The sequence below is a fragment of the Hyaena hyaena genome, unplaced genomic scaffold (genome assembly GCF_003009895.1).
Source record: "Hyaena hyaena isolate Hyena2069 unplaced genomic scaffold, ASM300989v1 scaffold_779, whole genome shotgun sequence".
NCBI classification, from domain to species: Eukaryota; Metazoa; Chordata; class Mammalia; order Carnivora; family Hyaenidae; genus Hyaena; species Hyaena hyaena.
In genome coordinates, this window is record NW_024081413.1 from 849,795 (window position 1) to 873,420 (window position 23,626).

Consider the following 23,626-nt stretch of genomic DNA (forward strand, 5'->3'; position numbering starts at 1 on the left):
ATGATTAGAAAAAATAAAATGTGTGTATGGGAGGAAGATTATCAGAGTTTGTTTTTTTGTGGGCTGCCAGGCTTTAAGTTTTATGTCCTCATTCCAGGAAAGTGCCAAATTTTTGCTTCATTTTATGCTGATTTTTTTTTTTTCAGGATAGGCAAAGTCCTCACTGCAGAAGTAGCTCTAAATCCTGGATTTATCTCTCAGCTTTTATGTTCTCTTAGATTTTGACTTTTCCTCCTTCACTATTTAGTGCTCCTGAATATATATACATATTTTATTTTCCCAAACAAGTTTTTATTAGTGATGAGTTAGCTTGGTAAAATTTGAATATTGACAAGTATTTTTTACAGATATTAATGGAATAATGTATATTATATTTGTTATATAATATATATGTTATATATAACATGAATGTTATGCACAATATGTAAGTGTATATATGTGTGTATGTATATATATATACATATGTTTTCAGGACTTTGTTGTATCTGGTGTTGTTGTTGAGAAGTATACTATGATTCTTTTTGTCTTTGAAGTTTCAAAGTATTAGCAATTATGTATAGATTTTTTTGAAACGTTATTCTGCTTATGATTAATTAAGCTTTTTGAATCTGAAGATAACTCAGACCTGATCCGTCTGAATATTCCCTCCCCTTCTCCATTTTCTGTATTTTTTATGCAAATCCAGTTTGGTGTATATTTGGCCTTCTTATTCAATTGCCTTTATTTTTTCACCTCTATTTCACATTCTATTCTCTTTCAAACTGGACCGCTTTCAGATTAAGCTCTGCAACTTCAGCATTATATTACTAGTTTTCAACTCAGCTGTGTCAATCTTGTATAATCTGTTTTTCTTTCTTTCTTTCTTTCTTTCTCTCTCACTCTCTTTCTTTTTTTCTGTCTCTCTCTCTCTCTCTCTTTCTCTTTCTTTCTTTCTAATATAATTTATTGTCAAATTGGCTAACATACAGTGTGTATAATGTCTTGGTTTTGGGGATAGATTCCCATGGTTCATTGCTTACATACAACATCCAGTGCTTATTGTTATTCTTTTTATTTAAATCACTCACTGTACTTTAAAATTTTTCCATAAGGTATAGTTTTGTTTTATTCAAATAAACCTGGTTTTCTGATAGGCTGATGCTCTTTTTTAATGTTTATTTTAACTCTCATTTTTTGTTTCATTAACCATTTTAAACATAGCCATTGCAATTTATATCTGAATACCCCATTTTTCAAATTTATTTTATCTAATTCTGGTGATTCTTGTTCATGTTTTATTATTTTGGATTGTGAGCTCATGATAAATGGAGGTGTTTTTGTGGGATTCCTTAAGACCATCCTAAGAACATGTTAATTTCTCCACTTGGGATTCCCCTCGGCCCATATTATAAATTCTAAATCAAACTTATATGAGGTAAACTTATTTTATTCTCCTTAAAGCCTAGTCCAAGACAAAGTGTGTGTGTGTGTGTGTGTGTGTGTGTGTGTGTGTGTGTTTCTTGCCTGCTCCTTCACTAGAGTTATAGCCCCTCAAGATCCCTGGTACTCTGGGGACCTGTGTGTCTTAATTCTGTTCATACACTTACCCTTATAATTACCCAAATTGTGTGTTCTTTATTTGCATGATCATTTAAAATGCAAACTCCTTTGTTGTAAAAACTGGTAAATGTTCCCATTACAGCCATAGATTCAAATGTATTGAGCAGGGGCTCCTGGGTGGCTTAGTCAGTTAAGCGTCCGACTTCCACTTAGGTCATGATCTCGCGGTTCGTGGGTTCGAGCCCCGCATCGGGCTATGTGCTGACTGCCAGCTCAGAGCCTGGAGCCTGTTTCAGTCTGTGACTACCTCTCTCTCTGACCCTCCCCTGCTCACGCTGTCTCTCTCTCTCTCTCCTAGAAATAAATTAAAAAAACATTAAAAAAAAATGTATTGAGCAGTCTTTTTACATCTCCCATTGCTTTTTGTCCATTTGCAAATGACTTTCTTTTACTTTTTTTTAATTTTTAAAAATATTTATTGAAGTTTTTATTATAAAACTTCTTTATAGTTATGTATAAAATACTATAAATACAATAAAATACTAAGAATACTGTAACTATAAAATAGTTATTTTTTAGCCTTTAAAAATATCTTTTTTTAAATTTATTTTATTTAATTTATAAACAGTTCATTGTCAAGTTGGTTTCCAACAACACCCAGTGCTCATCCCAATAAGTGCCCTCCTCCATGCCCATCACTCCCCTCCCCTCACACCCATTAGTCCTCAGTTTGTTCTCAGCATTCAAGAGACTCTCATGGTTTGCCTCCCTCCCTCTCCCCCACCATTTCCCTCCTTCTTATCCCCCAGCAAATTACTTTCTTTTAAATATATGCATTTGAGAGGAGGTTCATCATATTTTACTTTGCTACTTAACAATATGAGGATTTTCTAGGCTATATGATCTGCCATGAAATGGAAGTCAGAAATGTTATTTATAGGGAGAACAAGACTCACTTACTCATGTTGTATATGGAATAAACCTTTGTGTGGAATATAAGAAAATTTCATAAAAAACAAGTGTTTATACTCTAGAACCTTGTTAGTTCTGTTTATGTAATTATTTGCTCTCCTTCTGGATCTGGCTGGACAGATAATTAAGTTGATTACTTTTACTATATCTACCTGTGTTGAAAACATGTACTGAGATTATCCAAAGCAAACTTTGATCCTGAATTATTTTATACTGGTGACCCACTTTGGAGAAAAATATCATGAAAAGACAGATAAAATCCCTGGTGTCACAGTCTAGAGCAGAATAACTTCCCTGAGCTTCTTGTAAAAAGAATTAAAGGAAGAAGAGAATAAAGAAAGACATAGATAGGACAGATAAAAAAGAATAAAGATATTGAATGACTATAGTTAATGTTTTTATGTATATAATTGAGTAAAAACTCACTGTAAAATAATTACCTTATCTTTGTGGGGCAATGAAATGGATAATTATATACCCAGTGCAAACAGCTAGCAGTAGCCTAGCCAGGACACTAAACCTGACTTTGACATTTGAAATCCAAGATGCTTCATGCTAAATATGAATGTCAGTGGTTCTTTCTCATGAGCATTTAGACACATGGATCATTTCCTCACTTTGTGGGGACTAGGGACCAGGGAGAACAAGACATGGTGATCATTACAAGCTGGTACAAAAGGAAAGTGAAGGTGATGATACTAACCAAGGCAGTATTTGCCCCACAACAGGAAAAAAAAAAAAAAAAGACATGCAGTGAAGTATAATGTTACAGTCTCAGAAATATGTTCTAGCTGATAGTATTTGGCAGGATAAACAGTGTACAGGCTTCCTCAGACTCCTCCAAAGGTAGCAACATATCCTGTAAGTCAAGGAAACTGCTCTCACCCAGCTCTGCAGAAGCACAGCACATAGACCCATAAACAGACCTCTTCGGGCTCCATCTACAGACAAATCAGTATTTACTTTTTTCAGGAGCAAGCATAGATCTAAGGAAGCTCACTGCCAGAGGCCAGCTCTGGTTGGGTCCAGGAGTCCCTGAAGGATGGACGGTGTCGGCAATGGAGGGATGAGAGAGTCACGAGAATCTTTCTGGTCACCAAGCAGGCATCTCTGCTCTGACTGGGGCTCAACTCTATTTTATAATTAAGTGTCTGGGGGACAGCACAGAAGTGGCATTTGCCTTAGACAATGATTTCTGATGACAAACTTCTTTGATATGTAAGAATTTCCCAGAACAGAGATTTGTAGAAGACTCCTGCATAGCCTTTATCAATAGTGATTGAGGTAAGTGATTTAGATGCTTATCCTATGTGGAAGGAAGGTATCTTTAGCATACAATACAGTGTTTTTAGCATAAAAAGGGTGAAGTTACTTTTTTGTGAGCAGGGGTCAATAGCTTCTTTACGGAGAAGTATTAAGAAAAACAGGTCTTTCAGGAAACACCTTTGCTCCCATAATCACAAAAGAAGAAGTTCCTCAATAGGTTCCTTCACAGGGTGCAATCAGCATATTCAAGACCAGAATAAGTCACTTCCTTGGGGGGCCGGTGCTCCAAGCAGAAACAATTGGGTGGAGGTGGATATCTGTCCTTAACTCTAAATTAGGCTCTTTGTCTCAGGGCCAGACTCAATTGTAACTCCTGTGTTCTTAGCCCCATTTATTATCTAAGTCTTGGATCTGCAAGGTCCATAGGAAGAGCCTTTGGACAATCATCCACAATGCTTCCATCTGAAGTCTCTTTTGAAAAGGCAAGAATATGCTTTTCTTTATGAGCAATCTGTGTGGGGAATATCAGTCTGATTTGGAATATTGTGAGGTCTGGTCAATACCAGCAGGCTCATTTCCAACATGAGCCAGTAGTAGCAGAAAGAGATACCAGTTTTTGTTTTTCATGGCAGGAGCTGCGCAAACGCTGCCATTTCCTCACTGTGACTGTCCTCCAGCAAGACCCATGCAGCTCCCAGCAGCTCACAGCCTCGCTCTTAAACAGGACACAGTTCTTAATTTTATTATTAAGCATGCAAGTAAATGCAATAAATTCCGTGACTTTATGGAAGAAATCCACCAATGCCTGTCCTTTTCTGGGATATTAACTCATCAGGCCCCTTCCCCCTATGTCCTAACAGCAATGTCTCTTATAGACCACAAGAACTCTGGATAAACTCAAGGACAGAGCAGAAAATGCACTGCTCATTTGAATCTCATGTCAGGCTCCTGATATGATCCTAAGATATCTCAAGGAGGTTCCAGGAATATGTTTGGACAGTCTTGGGCTAAGGGACCAGGTCTGGGTTCAAATTTCTGCACCTGTCCAACTGAGCTCTAGTCCTGAGATGCAGCATATCAAGTCCCTCTCTTCATTCTTACCACTGATATGGATGTGACTAGAAAACATTGAAGGGACCCAAAAAGGTCCCTTTGTTTCTCTCTTATGAGTCTAAAATACAACCTGACAATCTACTTAATGAAGCTTCTGGAGGAAGCAAAACAAACAGCAGACCAGGCTCTAGGGCTGAGTGTCTAAAAGAGACCAGGCGAACCACAAAATCTCGAGAGGTCTCCTACCACTTCTCACCCTCCCCATTGCACAGCTTGGAATTCAGCTGACAATCAACATGTATAAATGACAGAGATAAGGCTAAGTTTACCAAAGTTCTTCCTTCTTCTAGACACATAAATTTACATTTTCCAGGCTCACCTATAGTTAGGTGAGGCTAGAAGACTGAATCTGGCCAAAGAGGTGGCATACACCTCTTCCAGGTACAACCTTTATAGCCCCCTTGATGTCCCCTATACTCTTTCCCCCAACCTCTAGTCAGTTGCACTTAATCCACTGAAGAGATGAAGCCCTAGAAATGACAGAGGAAGCTAGGTCCCTAAAAGACAGCATGGAGGAGATCCTCCCCTTCCGCGTGCATTGGATAGATGCATTAAAAAAAAGTTATGTGTGTTAAACCACTGACACATTGGAATTGTTTGTTTCAACAGCCAGTAAGTTATCCTGACTAATGCCGCAGACACTGAGAAAATTGACTGCCAATGCTAGAAAAATCACACAACAAGGAATGCTGACATGCATACTAAATAGTAAGTCTTGGGGAAATGGTGGGTACAATTGAAAATAATTGTGCATGTTTGCAATTGTTGACAAGTTATTATGATAAGTAAATGAACGTAGTAGAAAGTTGGCTGGTCTTCAAGCAGAAATTAATGACAATAGAGAGAAAGCCCACAAATATGAAATCTTGAAGAATTTTTCCTGGGAGGTCACAGGTTAAGAGAAAATTTTAAATTGTCTTTGAAAAACAGGGATTTATAGAAACCAGTCTTGAGAATAGAGTAGATTATGTGTGTAGCTGGTGTTTATTGCCAAAGGCACCTGTGCCTGGCTTTTAAAGAAAGTTTTTGATTAAGAATTAAAACAATTATGGGGCACCTGCGAGGCTTAGTTGGTTAAGCGTCCGACTTTCGCTTAGGTCATGATCTCGCGGTTTGTGGGTTCGAGCCCTGCATCGGGCTCTGTGCTGACTGCCAGCTCAGAGCCTGGAGCCTATTTCAGAGTCTGTATCTCCCTCTCTTTCTGACCCTCCCCTGCTCACGCTGTCTCTCTCTCTCTCTCCTAGAAATAAATAAAAATATTAAAAAAAAAGAAAACAATTATTGATCTTAATAATGTATGAGTTAGAAATAAGCTCAAAATGCAACAACGCAAAAGAAGGTATGTACATCTTCCAATGCCTGCATGACAGCATGACATGATGCCATCAGGGACAATGAAGAAGACACAACTCAAAGGCAGAACAAAGGGTCATAGAAACAATNCAGGCTCATTTCCAACATGAGCCAGTAGTAGCAGAAAGAGATACCAGTTTTTGTTTTTCATGGCAGGAGCTGCGCAAACGCTGCCATTTCCTCACTGTGACTGTCCTCCAGCAAGACCCATGCAGCTCCCAGCAGCTCACAGCCTCGCTCTTAAACAGGACACAGTTCTTAATTTTATTATTAAGCATGCAAGTAAATGCAATAAATTCCGTGACTTTATGGAAGAAATCCACCAATGCCTGTCCTTTTCTGGGATATTAACTCATCAGGCCCCTTCCCCCTATGTCCTAACAGCAATGTCTCTTATAGACCACAAGAACTCTGGATAAACTCAAGGACAGAGCAGAAAATGCACTGCTCATTTGAATCTCATGTCAGGCTCCTGATATGATCCTAAGATATCTCAAGGAGGTTCCAGGAATATGTTTGGACAGTCTTGGGCTAAGGGACCAGGTCTGGGTTCAAATTTCTGCACCTGTCCAACTGAGCTCTAGTCCTGAGATGCAGCATATCAAGTCCCTCTCTTCATTCTTACCACTGATATGGATGTGACTAGAAAACATTGAAGGGACCCAAAAAGGTCCCTTTGTTTCTCTCTTATGAGTCTAAAATACAACCTGACAATCTACTTAATGAAGCTTCTGGAGGAAGCAAAACAAACAGCAGACCAGGCTCTAGGGCTGAGTGTCTAAAAGAGACCAGGCGAACCACAAAATCTCGAGAGGTCTCCTACCACTTCTCACCCTCCCCATTGCACAGCTTGGAATTCAGCTGACAATCAACATGTATAAATGACAGAGATAAGGCTAAGTTTACCAAAGTTCTTCCTTCTTCTAGACACATAAATTTACATTTTCCAGGCTCACCTATAGTTAGGTGAGGCTAGAAGACTGAATCTGGCCAAAGAGGTGGCATACACCTCTTCCAGGTACAACCTTTATAGCCCCCTTGATGTCCCCTATACTCTTTCCCCCAACCTCTAGTCAGTTGCACTTAATCCACTGAAGAGATGAAGCCCTAGAAATGACAGAGGAAGCTAGGTCCCTAAAAGACAGCATGGAGGAGATCCTCCCCTTCCGCGTGCATTGGATAGATGCATTAAAAAAAAGTTATGTGTGTTAAACCACTGACACATTGGAATTGTTTGTTTCAACAGCCAGTAAGTTATCCTGACTAATGCCGCAGACACTGAGAAAATTGACTGCCAATGCTAGAAAAATCACACAACAAGGAATGCTGACATGCATACTAAATAGTAAGTCTTGGGGAAATGGTGGGTACAATTGAAAATAATTGTGCATGTTTGCAATTGTTGACAAGTTATTATGATAAGTAAATGAACGTAGTAGAAAGTTGGCTGGTCTTCAAGCAGAAATTAATGACAATAGAGAGAAAGCCCACAAATATGAAATCTTGAAGAATTTTTCCTGGGAGGTCACAGGTTAAGAGAAAATTTTAAATTGTCTTTGAAAAACAGGGATTTATAGAAACCAGTCTTGAGAATAGAGTAGATTATGTGTGTAGCTGGTGTTTATTGCCAAAGGCACCTGTGCCTGGCTTTTAAAGAAAGTTTTTGATTAAGAATTAAAACAATTATGGGGCACCTGCGAGGCTTAGTTGGTTAAGCGTCCGACTTTCGCTTAGGTCATGATCTCGCGGTTTGTGGGTTCGAGCCCTGCATCGGGCTCTGTGCTGACTGCCAGCTCAGAGCCTGGAGCCTATTTCAGAGTCTGTATCTCCCTCTCTTTCTGACCCTCCCCTGCTCACGCTCTCTCTCTCTCTCTCTCTCCTAGAAATAAATAAAAATATTAAAAAAAAAGAAAACAATTATTGATCTTAATAATGTATGAGTTAGAAATAAGCTCAAAATGCAAAAACGCAAAAGAAGGTATGTACATCTTCCAATGCCTGCATGACAGCATGACATGATGCCATCAGGGACAATGAAGAAGACACAACTCAAAGGCAGAACAAAGGGTCATAGAAACAATAGTAAGTTTCTCTCAGAGAACATAACCAGTGTCTAGTCAGGGAACTTCCACCACTTCAGTGAATAAAAGTTATAGTGCCTGCCTCTAGTGCATTACTGTGGATAAGTTCCTGCTAAATGAATCCCATGTCTCACTTCCAAATGGTAATCTTAATGACCCCTGCCAGCGTCTGCCCCATCGTTACATATGTGGTGGGAGGAGGGGAATGATGGGTCTACAAGGAATCACATCAGGACCTGATGGAGAAGACACTCATTGATTGAGGCCTTGGACTTCGTGCTGCATCCAGTGACTGCACAAGAGCTTGGATGGTGTCCAAGTAGTACCTTTTACAGTTAAGAGTCTCTTTTGTATCATTTCTCATAAGAAATGAATATTCAGTGACCCAGCCTCTTCTGTAGGCAGCTGGATCTATGTGAAGAGTGTGGCCAATGGGATGATAGAAAAAATGTAAATCTCACCCAGATTGAACTCTTAAAACCTCCTACAAGATCCTGAACATTTTCTCCCTTTGCTTGTATGTCAGCCAGATTCAGAAGTACCTTAGGAGATCCCTAAAGGCTTGATACATGTAGGATCTGTATATGGGGGAAAGTTGGGTCTCTAAGTGTTGACTTGAAGCCAAGCCCCTATGCCCTGGAATGGGTTATGAATGAGTAGTAAAGTTTTATTGTGTTAAGTTATTGTGGTATCTTTATTGTAGTAATCAACCTTGCTTGCATTGACTAATTCAATATATGATGGATTTTGATGTGTATTGGCTTTGCTGTCTATACTCTGGAGCACAAAAACTTCAGAGAATAATAAAGATAACAACAAACCTGTCCAGGTGAAGTCTAAAAATGTAGCTAAATCCTGAGACAATATGATAGGAAAACTGGATTTAGTTAGCAAACATGCCTGAATCCTCTTTCCTGTCTCTGGTCCCTAGTAGCTAAATGACCATTAATATTTATATTGTACTCAGTTGCCTAATTTGCAAAAATGAGAATAATAATAAGTCATGGATTGTTTTGACTATAATTAGTCTGAAAGTAATTTACCTTTTGGCAATTATCTATGCTAATCTGTTCTGTGCTGATGACATATAAAGCACCCAATAACTAATTTTGGTTGAGTAGATAAAGGTATTAATAAATGTTATCATTACAAATAGTCCTTAGCCAGTAGTGCTAAACTAACATCTTATTAAATATAGAGATGTAGGTAAATATGAATACCTGGCCCATGTCATTTGATATTGATCTTAGATATTGTTGACAAAGAGAAAAATCACAATAATTGTTATATCTCTTTTATTTTTAAATTAATCATTCAAATTTCCACATACCTAATGAGCAGGAAGTACAGTATCTTCTTCTTGAAGCCACTTAAAATTGGTAGAGTACAGATGTTTTGTCAATTTAACTGCATTATATTTATTGAAAATCCCACGAATTTTATAACACAGGATTGTCAGTCCCCTTTCAAATACCAAGCAGAGGTTGAGAATGGAATTCACCCTAGTATTGCTTTTCTCTTCAGTAGCCACAAGAGAGCAGTGTTGACTTCCAACTATGAAACATTTATTTACTCAATGGCAGTAACTCCAGGCTGTGTAGACTTTATGGATGCAGTGTTGATGTCCCACACTGGGATTCTGAGGTCACGGATCTCGTTGTTAATACCCAAATGTTTGAATATATCTGAAGAACAATAGTGTATCAGGATGACTATATACGAAGAGGGTCCCAAACTCTGCTTTATTATATGTGGAAAATGTAGTTTAGTTTTCTCAACAAAGTTTAAGTCTTTGTTTTGGGCACTGGCCACCAGCATATACTCTCTTTTTCCTCCAGATATTTAATTTTTGCTCTCTTTTGCTACTGTGTCCTAATTTAAACCTGCACTGGTCCTGAATGGCAGTGTTCAATAGTAGTATTTGGTTCAATAGTAGTATTTGGTATATAGATCTTTCTCAGAAGGCTGTGCTCCTTATGTAGATTCCTCATTCTAATGTGACTAACCTGCAAACCAGAAGGTGAGGTGAGTGACTATTGGCTGGCCTCTCCCTCCCCCTTCTCATAATTTTAATATACAACTATACAACTATGCAACAGTTGTTCCAGTACAACATGGCCATAGTCAGTGTTAGCCAAGTGATGCCACAGATTTTTCTCAGTTAAACTGAAAAAAACCTCTATCCTCTACCGACTTAAAATGCGTTTAATTTATACTACTTCATTCTACCAACACGACATGTTCGAAGACTGTACTAAGAGGACATTTTATTTTCCTATAAGAACTTCATAGTGAAGTTGTATCTGCCCCTCAAGATCTTGCTTTTTGGGTAATGCTGTTCTCTCATCTACTTTATCTGTAAGAGGACTCACCCCAAAACCTGTCTAGGACCGTTGTGTCCAGTTCCTTGAGCCACCTGCACTGAGCCTGACAATTCTGGGAGAAACTGTTGTCCTCTTAGCTTGTCATCCCAGGACCAGAAGGGAGAGCCAACATCAATATGTGGCTTGTCTGTTCTTATACTTAGGGATCTACTACTTGGAACTAGAGATGAACTAATATAAATTTTATTGGCTAACTCTTCTCTTAGCCATTGCAATATCATAAACTAAGTCCCTTGATGTACCCTAAGCTGTGCTTGTTGTTAAGAGGAATGACAAAAGGTGTGCTGGCCCCTACATCCCTTACAAACCCCTAACACAAGTTGTACTTTCTGTAACTGTGTACACCCAGTTTGAGTCAAACTTCTCATAATGATGTTGACTGTTTGTACTGATCTAGAGAAACCTGGTGCAGGAATTAAGATCTGAATGTGACCAACTAATAGCGATTCCTCTTTGAGTCCCTTCTGGGTTTGCACCTGGGAGAAGCATAGCAGAGGTAGAGAAAGCACTCCTAGAGAGACCAACAGAGTGGACGAAATGCTGGACAATATGTGACGTGTTTGAATTCAGAGGCAACAGCCAAGGAAGAATTCTTGAGACATTTTTGGTGCAAAAAGGTGTTTTTATTAAAGTATAGAGACAGGACTTGGGGCACTGGGGTTGTGAGTAGTGACTGATTATATACTATGGAGTTGGGAATTTCCACGAGGACTTTTTCATATGTTAAAGAAGACTTACAGGATTCTGGAGTTCTGGCTATTGTCAAGTTAAGGTTGTTTTCTCCCTGGCAAAGTATTAACATCAAGACAGTTGGGAGTTCCTTGAGGAACTGTACACTCTACCTGTCTCAAGTAATTGTCAATGGGCTTCTGGCTATAAGAAAATTTAATTTTTTCTACATTTCCTTTGCCTTTTTTCTCCATATCAATATCACCTTGACAATATGTATTATATTCATATGAATTGTATTCTTTCTGTTCGATTTTTTTAGAAGCTCGTTTTTATAATCCACAAAAGTATCCTCTGAAAATTAATGTTATGCCCAGATGCTGGCAAATTGCAAGTGCTCAAAACATTTGAGCTTTTATTTTCATTGTCATGACTATCACTATTATGAATATATAAGAACATTGGGATTAGTAGTATCATTTTAGGCCACAGTGTTTGAAGCTGGCCCTTCAGTCCTCTGAGGGGCAGGTGGAAGTTGGTGGTGGATAAAAACTCTTCTAGCATGCATGAGATGGAGGGAGTCCTAGGAGAGAACTCTCTTGTGGAAAATGACAAATGCTGAGTCACACCTGTGGCTGGGACTTGAGGAAATGAGAGCCACAATGGAGGGTATTAAGAACCCCTTCTTATAGGCACATGGATGTCATTTTCCTTTCCTGCTGCTACTGAGTGTAGAAGAGTCTGCCCTGGAGCCCACAGGAGCACTGAGTTGCAGTTACTTTGTGGAATCTCCGGAATGTGATGCAATCACTCTCTATTCCTGCTGGCAGCTAACCCCAAACTCTTTCACAGCTATGAAAGCTTCCCCTGTAACATTATGTTATGTCATGTCTCTTCGTGTATCTGAATAGGAGAACTTGACTCTGTGTGGTCACAAGCAGTCAGAACTGATAGGAGCTGCATAGTCATTAACCCTTGTCTCCCAGCCTCAAGCCCATCCATCCAGATCTGCTCTGGGATGCTGGGACTTGGATTCTGGGACTCTTCTTTGTTAGTTTCCACCCATAAAGAACAACAGGAAAAGACTAGAAGGTGGAAGCAGGGCAAGGGGTACTTGCTTTTTCCTGTCTGTTCATATCTTATCAGTATCCCTGAGCAATGACTCCTCACCTGGCAATGGAGTTCATTCTAGTCTCCAGGGTTGATTGGGTGTTGGGTTTGGATTTGTTTGATTTGGGTTTGGGTTTGGGTTTGGTTTGTGATGAAGTTTTTGTGGTGGTAGTTGGGTTTGCGGGGTCTGGAGCTGACTGCCAAGAAAGAATTCTTGAAGACATTTTTGGTGCAAAAAGGTGATTTTATTAAAGCATGGGGACAGGACCCATGGGCAGAAAGAGCTGCCAGGGACCATGAGGAGAAACTGGTCATATGCTATGGAGTTGGAGGAGGTCAAGTCCAGGGGAAGTTTCCAATGAGATTTTCATATGCTAAAGAAGACTCACAGGATACCAGAAACCTAGCTATTGTCAAGCTAAGGTTGTTTTTCCCTCTAGCAAAACATTAGTATTAAGATAGTAGGGAGTTCCTGGAGAAAGGTTTTGCTCTGCCTGTCTCAAGTATTGGTCAATGGGCTGCAGGTTATAAGGAAATTTAATTTTATCTGCCATTTCATTCTGCCTTTGTCTCCTACATCACTGTGACACTAGTACCAGTTCAAGGCAGCAACTTTCTCAGATATCTGAGACCCAGTTCTATGGGCCCACTGCCAACCTTTTAAGTTAATGACCCAACCCAAGTGTAATGTCCACATTCTTCTTCTGCTCCAGTCACTGGTAATCACTAATTTACATTCCATCTCTGTAGATTTGTCTATTATACACTTGTAATGTTAATTGGAATCATACAATATATGGCCATTATGCTTTTCACGTATGATAACGTTTTCAAGATTCATCCACTTGTGCCTATATCAGTATTTCATTATGGCTGAATAATATTTCATTTGTGAGATTATACCACACTATGTCTGTCCATTTCTAATTGGGTTAATTGGTTTTTATTGTTGACTTGTAAGAGACTTTATATGCTCTGGTTACTAGAACTTTATCATGTATATGATTTGCAGATATTTTCCTCATTCTCTGGGTAATCTTTTCACTTTCCTGATGCTGTTCTTTGAGGTATAAAGTTTTAAATTTTAATGAAGTCCAATTTATCTGTTTTTTTCTTTAGTCACTTGTTCTTTTTGTGTTATAACTAAGGAAATATTGCATAATGCAAGGTTATGAAGTTTAGCCTTACGTTTTTTCCAAGAGTCTTATAGTTTTAGCTCCTACAGTTAGGTTTTTGATACATCTTGAATTAAATTTTGTCTATGGAGTAATTTTATTTACTTCTTACTGTAGCATTTTATAGATTTGAACTGATTTTTCCTATTTCTCATTATTATGCTGAAAGAGCAAATCAGTTTCATGATCAGTTTATTTGAGGAATAAAACATTTCCAGGAGAGCAGGGAAAGAAAGGTTGCCATGTTTTGTAGTTTTCCTTGGTTTGTTTGGGATTTTGATTCCCCCTCTGATGTCCTCCTTTCTTTTTACTACCCTGTCTCTAAGGAGGATGCCCTTTCCTCCAGTTATCCTCCTCCTTCAGACTAAATTTCTGAGGCTGCCACTTCTGGTCCTTCTTGCTTTTAAGCCACTTTCCCATAGCCAGTGCTGTTTTCAATAACATCCCTGACCTGTATTTAATATTTTAGGATTTAGTGGAGCTTTAAATTTTATTGTTTTTTACTTCTGAGGATCTTATTTATGCTATGTATATGTCTTCCACACCATCACTTCTTTTCTAAATAGCCTATTAAAAATACTCTGGTTTCTCTTCAGATCGTATAAATCTTTAGCCTTTTACTAAATAGCCTATTAATTTCCCCTCCACCCATACTCTGAATCTAACATCAATGACAGCAGTGGGACTTCTAGCCTTAACTCTATTTCTCTTCTTAAAATAATTTGAAATCATGCCATTCTATGTCTTCTATTAATGTTGACGGAATGGGCCATTGTGATCTGATTCACACTGTTTTTGATGTTATGGTTTTTCTGGGAGTATATATGGTAAGATTCAGAAAAAAACAGCCATCATTTTCCTAGGGTCAATAAAACAGATATATACCTGTATCTATCTCTACATCTACATATGTATACATGTATGTATGTGTTTATGTATATATATATTGTTTTTGCAACCTTGGGAGTTCCCCAGGTGAAATCTGAAACTGGTCCCTACACATAGAGGGCAAAGAAAGACTGAATAAAGAGGCAGACCCAGGTCAATAGGTAGCAGATTTAATAAGCAAGGGAACTTACATACAGGGCTTGTCTTGGGTGCCTGTACGATGACCTCTCTGCATCCACCTGCCAGAATCTTAAAAGTTTATATAGAGACTTTACTGGGCTTAGTCACTTATTCCATCTAGATGGTCTCAACAACATATTACTAGCTCAAGGTTATGTCCTTGGAGCAGGTTTTGAGAGTGGGAAGGCAAGCAGAAGATATATTCCATGGACAAGGAAGGTGATAGAAAGCCTCTGATTGCCCAGTATAGCTCATGGATCAGCTGGTGGTCACATCCTGTTGATGACTTCCTCCAATAGTATGTACATTTATGCCTGAGGTTGTTACCTGCTGGAGGTCTGCTCCAGCTGGGTCCAGGGGTCCCTGAATCTTTCTGGTCACCAAGCAGGCATCTCTGCTCTGACTAGGGCTCAACTCTATTTTATAATTAAGTGTCTGGGGGACAGCACAGAAGTGGCATTTGCCTTAGACAATGATTTCTGATGACAAACTTCTTTGATATGTAAGAATTTCCCAGAACAGAGATTTGTAGAAGACTCCTGCATAGCCTTTATCAATAGTGATTGAGGTAAGTGATTTAGATGCTTATCCTATGTGGAAGGAAGGTATCTTTAGCATACAATACAGTGTTTTTAGCATAAAAAGGGTGAAGTTACTTTTTTGTGAGCAGGGGTCAATAGCTTCTTTACGGAGAAGTATTAAGAAAAACAGGTCTTTCAGGAAACACCTTTGCTCCCATAATCACAAAAGAAGAAGTTCCTCAATAGGTTCCTTCACAGGGTGCAATCAGCATATTCAAGACCAGAATAAGTCACTTCCTTGGGGGGCCGGTGCTCCAAGCAGAAACAATTGGGTGGAGGTGGATATCTGTCCTTAACTCTAAATTAGGCTCTTTGTCTCAGGGCCAGACTCAATTGTAACTCCTGTGTTCTTAGCCCCATTTATTATCTAAGTCTTGGATCTGCAAGGTCCATAGGAAGAGCCTTTGGACAATCATCCACAATGCTTCCATCTGAAGTCTCTTTTGAAAAGGCAAGAATATGCTTTTCTTTATGAGCAATCTGTGTGGGGAATATCAGTCTGATTTGGAATATTGTGAGGTCTGGTCAATACCAGCAGGCTCATTTCCAACATGAGCCAGTAGTAGCAGAAGGAGAAACCAGTTTTTGTTTTTCATGGCAGGAGCTGTGCAAATGCCGCCATTTCTTCGCTGTGACTGTCCTCCAGCAAGGCCCATGCAGCCCCAACCGCTATCCTGATGTGCACGTTGGGTATTATGTGTAACTGTTTTTCATTGTCACATAGGATATATCTGGGTTTTTACAGACTCTTTAGTGTAACACTGAAGACTTTACTATTAACATTTTTTTCTCAGATCATTTTGTCAAAATTGAACAAATTGTAATGCCTGCAAAAATGATGAATTTTAATTTTCTTAAAGAAGATTTTGGGGGCTTAGCAGTTGTCTTACTCTTGATTTCAGCTCAGAGCATGATTTCATGGTTCATGGGATCGAGCCCTGTGTCCATATCTGTGCTGACAGTGTGGAACCTGCTTGGCATGCTTTCTCTCCCTCTCTCTCTGCCCCATCCTCTTTTCCCTCTCTCTCTCTGTGTCTCTCAAATAAATAAATAAACTTAAAAAATTGTTGAAACAAAACATGTTTCTTTCATTTACTAGTTGACTTTCATTGTATTGAGATGATATATAAGCATTATTTTAGTAAATAATTTCAAAAAGCTTATTAGAGAAACATACTAGTTTCTGATTTTAATAAGAATTATATACTTAAAGGGGAAGAATTTTCTTCCACATTAATAGACTGCCTTTTTATTTTCTGCACATTTTTAAAAAGACTTAATATTTTGAACTTTTGAACTAGCCTCAAAATTTATGGAGTTTACTATATAATATTTATACATTAATTTATTGATATAGTGGATTTAATTTGTATATTTTCTAATATTGAATCATTGTTCTTATCTATAATTGTTACATATGGGCAGCTGATGATACAGGTTTAGAACCTGGAAAAATTATACTTAGTAGCTGCATGATATTGGTGACAAAATTTATCATTTTGAAGTCATAATTTTCACTTATACAAACATATTAATACTAGTGTCTGTTTTATAGGATTATTAATAAATGAATGAAGTAATGAAAATAAAACACTTTTCTAATAATATCTATTATTTCATTAAAAATATATAACCAAATTTATTTTTCAAGTTTATTTACACTTTTTTACCTGCATTTGTATGTGTGGTTGACCTGTATTTTTTTTCTTCTGAATTTTTTCTTCTATGTTTTCTTTCTTCTCTTTTTCTTACTTTGCCATCATGATAACGTTAATTTTCTAAAATGATATTAAAAGCTTTGCAAATTTATTTAGTATTGCAAAACAGTATAGCATAAGAAATATGAAAAGCTTGGGGCACCTGGGTGGCTTAGTCGGTTAAGCATCCGACTTTCGCTTAGGTCATGATCTCGCGGTTCGTGGGTTCAAGCCCCGTGTCTGGCTCTGTGCTGACTACCAGCTCAGAGCCTGGAGCCTATTTCAAAGTCTGTATCTCCCTCTCTCTCTGACCTTCCCCTGCTCACTCTGTCTCTCTCTCTCTCTCTCCTAGAAATAAATTTAAAAAAAAAAGAAATATGAAAAGCTTATTGTGGTCTGGCATCTTACTTGGAAGAAATTCTGTGATGCCTTTTATGTTATCCTCACCACTATTTTGATATGTAAATTTTTCTAAATTATGTTTGTGTCAATTTCATGATTTCTATTTAGAAAATAATCTTTTGGTCACTTTTTTCATTTATTTATGTATTTGAGTATATTTGACACAAAATATCATTTCTTCCAATCACTTCCTCCTTAAGTTACATTGCCATCACCTTAGCCTGTTCTCTGCATATTTCTTGCTCACCCTACCTTGGGTTTCAGCTAGGGCCCCATTTCCAAACAGAAGCCAATTTCATAGTTTTGTAGCTCCCAGAATACCAAAAGAAATCAACTGCCTTATCTAGCTCACATGCTCTAATAAGAATGACTTTATATTATGTCAATAGCCACTGTATTATAGTTTGCCTTAAAGCTTTGTCTAATAAGAACTGTGGGCAACGGAGTTTCCCTGAGACCTCAAATGTAGATAGGGCCCTCTTTTTTTCAATTTACCAAAAATGGCTTTATTTTATTTATTTTTTCAAAATTGTATTTAAATTTATAGTTAACATAGAGTGTAGATTGGTTTCAAGAGTAGAATTTAGTGATTCATCGCTTACATATAACACACAGTGTGCATTACATCAAGTACCCTCCTTAATGCCCATCACTCAACTAGCCCATCCCCCATCAACCTCCCCTCCATCAACTGTCAGTTTGTTCTTTATAGCTGAGTCTCTTATGATTTGCCACTCTCTCTGTTTTTATCTTATTTTTCCTTCCCTTCCCATATGTTCACCTGTTTTGTTTCTTAAATTCCACATATGAGTGAAATCATATGGTATCTGTCTTTCTCTGACTGACTTATTTTGCTTAGCATAATACTCTCTAGCTCCATCTATGTTGTTGCAAATGGCAAGATTTCATTCTTTTTGATGGTTGAGTAATGTTCCATGGTGTATATATACTACTGCTTCTTTATCCATTCATCCATTGATGGACATTTAGGCTCTTTTCATAATTTTGCTATTGTTGATATGCTATAAACATTGGTGTTCATGTGCCCCTTTGAATCAGTATTTTTTTATCCTTTGGGAAAGAACTAGTAGTTCGATGGCTGGATTGTAGAGTGGTGTTATTTTTAACTCTCTGAGCTGCCTCCATTCTGCTTTCCAGAGTGGCTGCACCAGTTTGCATTCTTAACAACAGTGTAAGAGGGTTCTAGATACGGTCCTTGTAATTCTTTGGCTTTCTAGTCTCCTGACAGATAGACCCTCTGACCAAGGTAAAGGATGAGGGTCATTAAGAGCCCCATGCACTGAGGTAACCCAAACTGGAACCCTCACTTCATACCAGTAATTATATACTAGAATTGGGTTTAGTAAGCTAAACCTACATGTGCTAGAAGTAACAACCACACTACAAATACATTTGTTTATTTATTTCCAAATCTTTTCATGTTTTACAAACTTTAAAGATTTTTTTCAACTCTTTTTTTTTGAGTTCACAGTGCCAGATTAATATTGCTTTATAGCATTTTATTGTCTTGGATACTGAAGTTCAAAGAGCTTTAAGTGAGATTCTCAGGTTAAGTCTTCCAGTCAAGGGCAGAGCCTGAATTTAAACCTGGCTCTTAGGACTCTAAGTTAATTTCTTTTGCAACTGTATCCTGCTTGATATTGATGAAATCCCACACCACTTTAAGACATGAGCTTCACCTTCTGACATGTGAATGAAGAGAAACTCAGTGTGAAGGAAATTATTCAAGGCAGTTACTGGGGCCATACCTTTTTGCAAACCTTATTCTCTCTTTAGGAATTTTGTAATATCAATGGGGTTTAAATGTGAGTGTTTTGTTTTGTTTTGTTTTTGTATTTGTCTTGTGGCAAAGTAAAGAGATAGTTTTGAAATCTTTGAGCTATGCCTTCCAGTGGTTTTATAAATTGGGAGGAATGGGAGAAGTATATTGTGATTGGCCTATGTGGGAGTGCTGGACTTTTACAAAAATATTTCCAATGTCTACTTCTGCTTTGATCTTATTATTATTTCTCTGATCTGTCATAAAAAATCCTCCTAGGGCTAAATGTCAGTAGCCTTTAGGGTAAAGCATTCTTAGTACACGCTCTCTTATCTGTTTTGTCCTGACCCCATAGATAACAGGGTTAAGAGCAGGGGGAACAACCACATACAGATTAGCCAGAAGAATGTGGATGTAATGAGGGATGTTGTGGCCAAAGCGGTGTGTCATGAAGGAGAAGAGGGCTGGCAGGTAGAAAGCTAACATGACACAGACATGGGAGCCACATGTGCTGAGTGCTTTGAGCCGGGCATCCCAGGAAGGGAGGTGGAAGACTGCTCGGAGGATTTGAACATAGGAGAACCCAATCACAGAAAGGTCAATGTATCCCACTGAGAAAGCAATCAAGCCATAGACAACATTGACCCTAATATTGGCACAAGCCAACTTTGCCAAACCCATGTGTTCACAGTAGGTGTGAAGAATAACTCGGACACCACAGAAAGGCAATCTCAGGATGAGAAATATGAATGGAGTCACAAACACCAAAGTCCTGACTATGATGACTATGCTCAGGATAGCTATCACCTTATTGGTGAGGATCATGCTATATCTCAGAGGGTTACAGATGGCAATATATCTATCTATGGCCATGACTGTCAGTACCACAGACTCCAGGCCAGTACATATATGGATAGTATACATCTGTGTGATGCAAGCACCAAATTCGATCTCCCTGAGATTAAACCAGAAAATTCCTAGCATCTTGGGGATGGTGGCTGTGGACAGGCCAAGATCAGTGCAGGCCAACATGGCCAGGAAGTAAAACATGGGTTGGTGGAGGCTGTGTTCAGTCTGGATCACAAACAGGATAGTGATGTTCCCTAGGAGGGCTATCAGATACACTACAAAGAAGGGGAATCCAATCCAGATGTGCACATCTTCTAGTCCTGGAATCCCCACCAGAAGGAAGGAAGGGGGGTGAAACTGTGTATTGTTGGAATGCAGCATATTGGTGGGAGTTGATTATAGATTCATTTCTTGCAGGAGTTTTCTTGCTTCCAGGGAGAGACCCTAACCTCTTTCATAGAGTGTTGCTTATTTTCTGGAGAAACAAAAAGTCTGTTCTTTAATTCCATAATACAGCAGAGAAGGCCTAGTGAGACAATATGAGGCACAGTTAAAAAGACACTCATACTTCAAACCTACTTAGAAAACCATGTAAAAATTTCCAAATACAGCAATCCTGCATATTTCTTACCTTCCATGTTTAAGGAAGAAACTGTATATGGCAAATTTTTATTATCAGTTGTGTCTGTTAATCAGAATGCAAAGCATAAACAAGATGGTGTGTGTGTGTGTATGTGTGTGTGTAATATCACAGGACTGGGAGTGAGATGGATGGTTCAGGGCAATGATACTTGGAAAAATAGACTTGAAAAATTAAGTAGATGCTGTTTGGGAGGGAGGGAGCCCTGTAAAGCAAGGGACTGGATAGCTGGTGTTTGGATCTGAGCTAAGGAGTGGATTAAGAAATTTAGACACATTGGGAAACTATTATATGATTCAAGCAAAGTAATACCCCTCCTAGAACTACAAAGTCCTGTCATTCAATAGGCTAAATCACACTCTCATTCCTAAACAGTTTAACACTGGTTGTTCCCAGATATTTTGAAGAGCCTGTTGTGATTTTTGATCTTCTTTTTTGCCTTCTTTATGTTGGATCATATTAATGGACAATCCTTCATGCTGCCTGAATAGTGACATTATGTCTATCTGTTTTTACAGTTAGAGCAATACTAAGGCCAGATACTTGCCTCCATTTGGGAACAGGTTAGGTTATATTAGTGCTGTAGCTAGCTTCCCTGATATAGTGATAGAAGCTAATGTGTTGAAGCTGGAAGCAGATTTAACAGTGAAATCTGTCTGGTGTGCCTTGTGGTTGAATCTGTGTTGTAACTGGCCCTGTGCCATGGATGTAACCTGTAATATGGTAGAGTCTGTGGGATTCTTGGATGTGTGCAACCATTAGAAACTATGCTGTTACAGGGTGTATTCTGTGGGGTGCTCTGGGCCATGGGTAGAATACCTACAGTGACTGGGCTTGTTGAGTGTGGGCACCACTACGTCTAAGGTAGGCCCATATGTTTTGCCTTGATGTTCCTTTGAGAGTGCAATGAGTTCTAATATGGTGGTACCACCAATTTTACAGAAATAAAGTTCCCATGACATGGTATTAACAGAGGCCTCAAACTCCATTATAATGGAGTTATAATGATGTCACATTTGGATTGGGATTTGCTCATACTGTGTGTAATTTTAAAAAATAATGTGCTGTAGAGTTGCTTTCAAAGATGTGCTATAATCCTGCTGGAGGAGGGAAAACACATTATGAGGTGCTCACTCTCTGGATTGTGTTGGTCTAGTCCTTTCCTACCTTTTTAAAAAGTGTTTTTATTTTATTTTTGAGAGGGGGAAGGGGCAGAGAGGAAGACACAGAATCTGAGTCCAGGCTCTGAGCTGTCAGCACAGAGCCCAACACAGGTCTCAAACTCACAAACTGCCATATCATGACCTGAGCCAAAGTCGGACGATTAACTGACTGAGACACCCAGGTGACCCCAGTCTTTTCCTTCTAATGAGGTCTAAGACCTGCATTGGTGGTTCAGTGGTAGAATTCTCGCCTGCCTTCTAATGAGGTCTATCCCATGAAAGTCAATATCCACACCTTCCACCCCACCCATTACATTTAACTAGATTCTCCTTTCTATGCACCTTTAATATGTCAGAGAAATCTTTTCATTTTGCTTTCTAATGAGAGGAAAAATAACTCAGGTCGTGTTATGAAGAAAAAAGTCTAGCTAACATTATGCACCTAGTACTTGCTCAGTACTTTGCAAGTATTATTATACATAAAGGTTAAAACAGGTCAGAGATTGGTACCACTATTTCCCCATTTAGAGAGAAGGTAAATGAAGCTCAGGCTAAGGGATTAAAATCTATACCCAAATTAATAAATTTTTAAAAAAATTTTAATGTTTTTTAAATTTATTTCTGAGAGGGAGAGACAGCAAGAACAGGGGAGGCTCAGAGAGAGAGGGAGAAACAGAATCTGACAGCACAGAGCCTGATGCAGGGCTCGAACCCACGAACCGAGAGATCATGACCTGAGCTGAAGTCGGCCACTTAACCGACTGAGCCACCCAGGCACCCCTACCCAAATTAATAATTGCCGCCATCATCAAATTTTAAAATTTGGAAATTGGGAGTGACAACACTGATCATGTGGGCTGGTCTGAGAATTCAAAGTTGTAGACATGTGATGCTGCTACTCTGCCCTGCATAGAGATTCTACGTAAATGTCAGCACTGAGGAAGAGGAGAAGGAGAACTATTTCCTGAGACCACCTCTTTCCATTCCACTTGCCACTTCCTGCCATTAGTTCCCTATTATTTCTCATGCAATGTACTTATTTCTATTAATGTGTAGTATCTTTTCAGTTACAGATATTTGAAAACTGTGAATAACTTATTCATTATAATTACTTCTTCTAATTAATTATTAAGCACTATTGGCTCTGTTTTTGAAATTTATACATATTTATATTTTTATCTTCATTTTTCCCCATCTTTCATTTTTATTTTCACCAGTATACCTTGGCTGACCAACATTGTAGAACTGATCTATTACCAAGTTTTCAGTTTTTTTGTTTCCTCCCATCTACTGCTTAGAGAGGGACCGACGATAAATACCAATATGATAATCATGCCCCTTTACTTGTGGGATGTAATTATTACTAGTTTAAAATACTTAATTCCTCCATGGCCATTTTGAAAGATTAAAGAAAATTAGAGGTTATATATCACAATAGTATTAATTAGGAAACTATAGAGAAAATTTTATTGGCACAAAACTTAAACTTCAGGGCTAAATGGTTTAACCTATCAGTGAAATTGGGAGGAATCTGGAATACCTAAATTTGGTGGAAATAAGAATGCAATGGGAAAGAATTAGCAAAAGGAGCAAAGCTTGTGTTCAAGTTTAATTTTATATATTCAGCTGGTTCCTGTGACTGTAAGCACAGGTGTGCTTCTGTGATATGCAGCTTTGAACTCAATGGCCCTTGTTTCTAAACTTAAGATCATGTGCTTATTACAAGAATTATATTTTCTTGGGGCGCCTGGGTGGCTTAGTCGGTTGAGCGTCCGACTTTCGCT

General features: G+C 38.5%; 1 protein-coding gene across 1 annotated transcript; it reads right to left on the reverse strand.

Annotated features, from left to right (window-relative positions):
• Nucleotides 1-19,478: 19,478 nt before the first annotated feature.
• Nucleotides 19,479-20,420, reverse strand: LOC120221451 (olfactory receptor 52E5). The gene has a single exon (XM_039218848.1). The coding sequence runs from the start codon at nt 20,418-20,420 to the stop codon at nt 19,479-19,481; it is 942 nt and encodes a 313-aa protein (XP_039074779.1).
• Between the last annotated feature and the right edge of the window lie 3,206 nt (nt 20,421-23,626).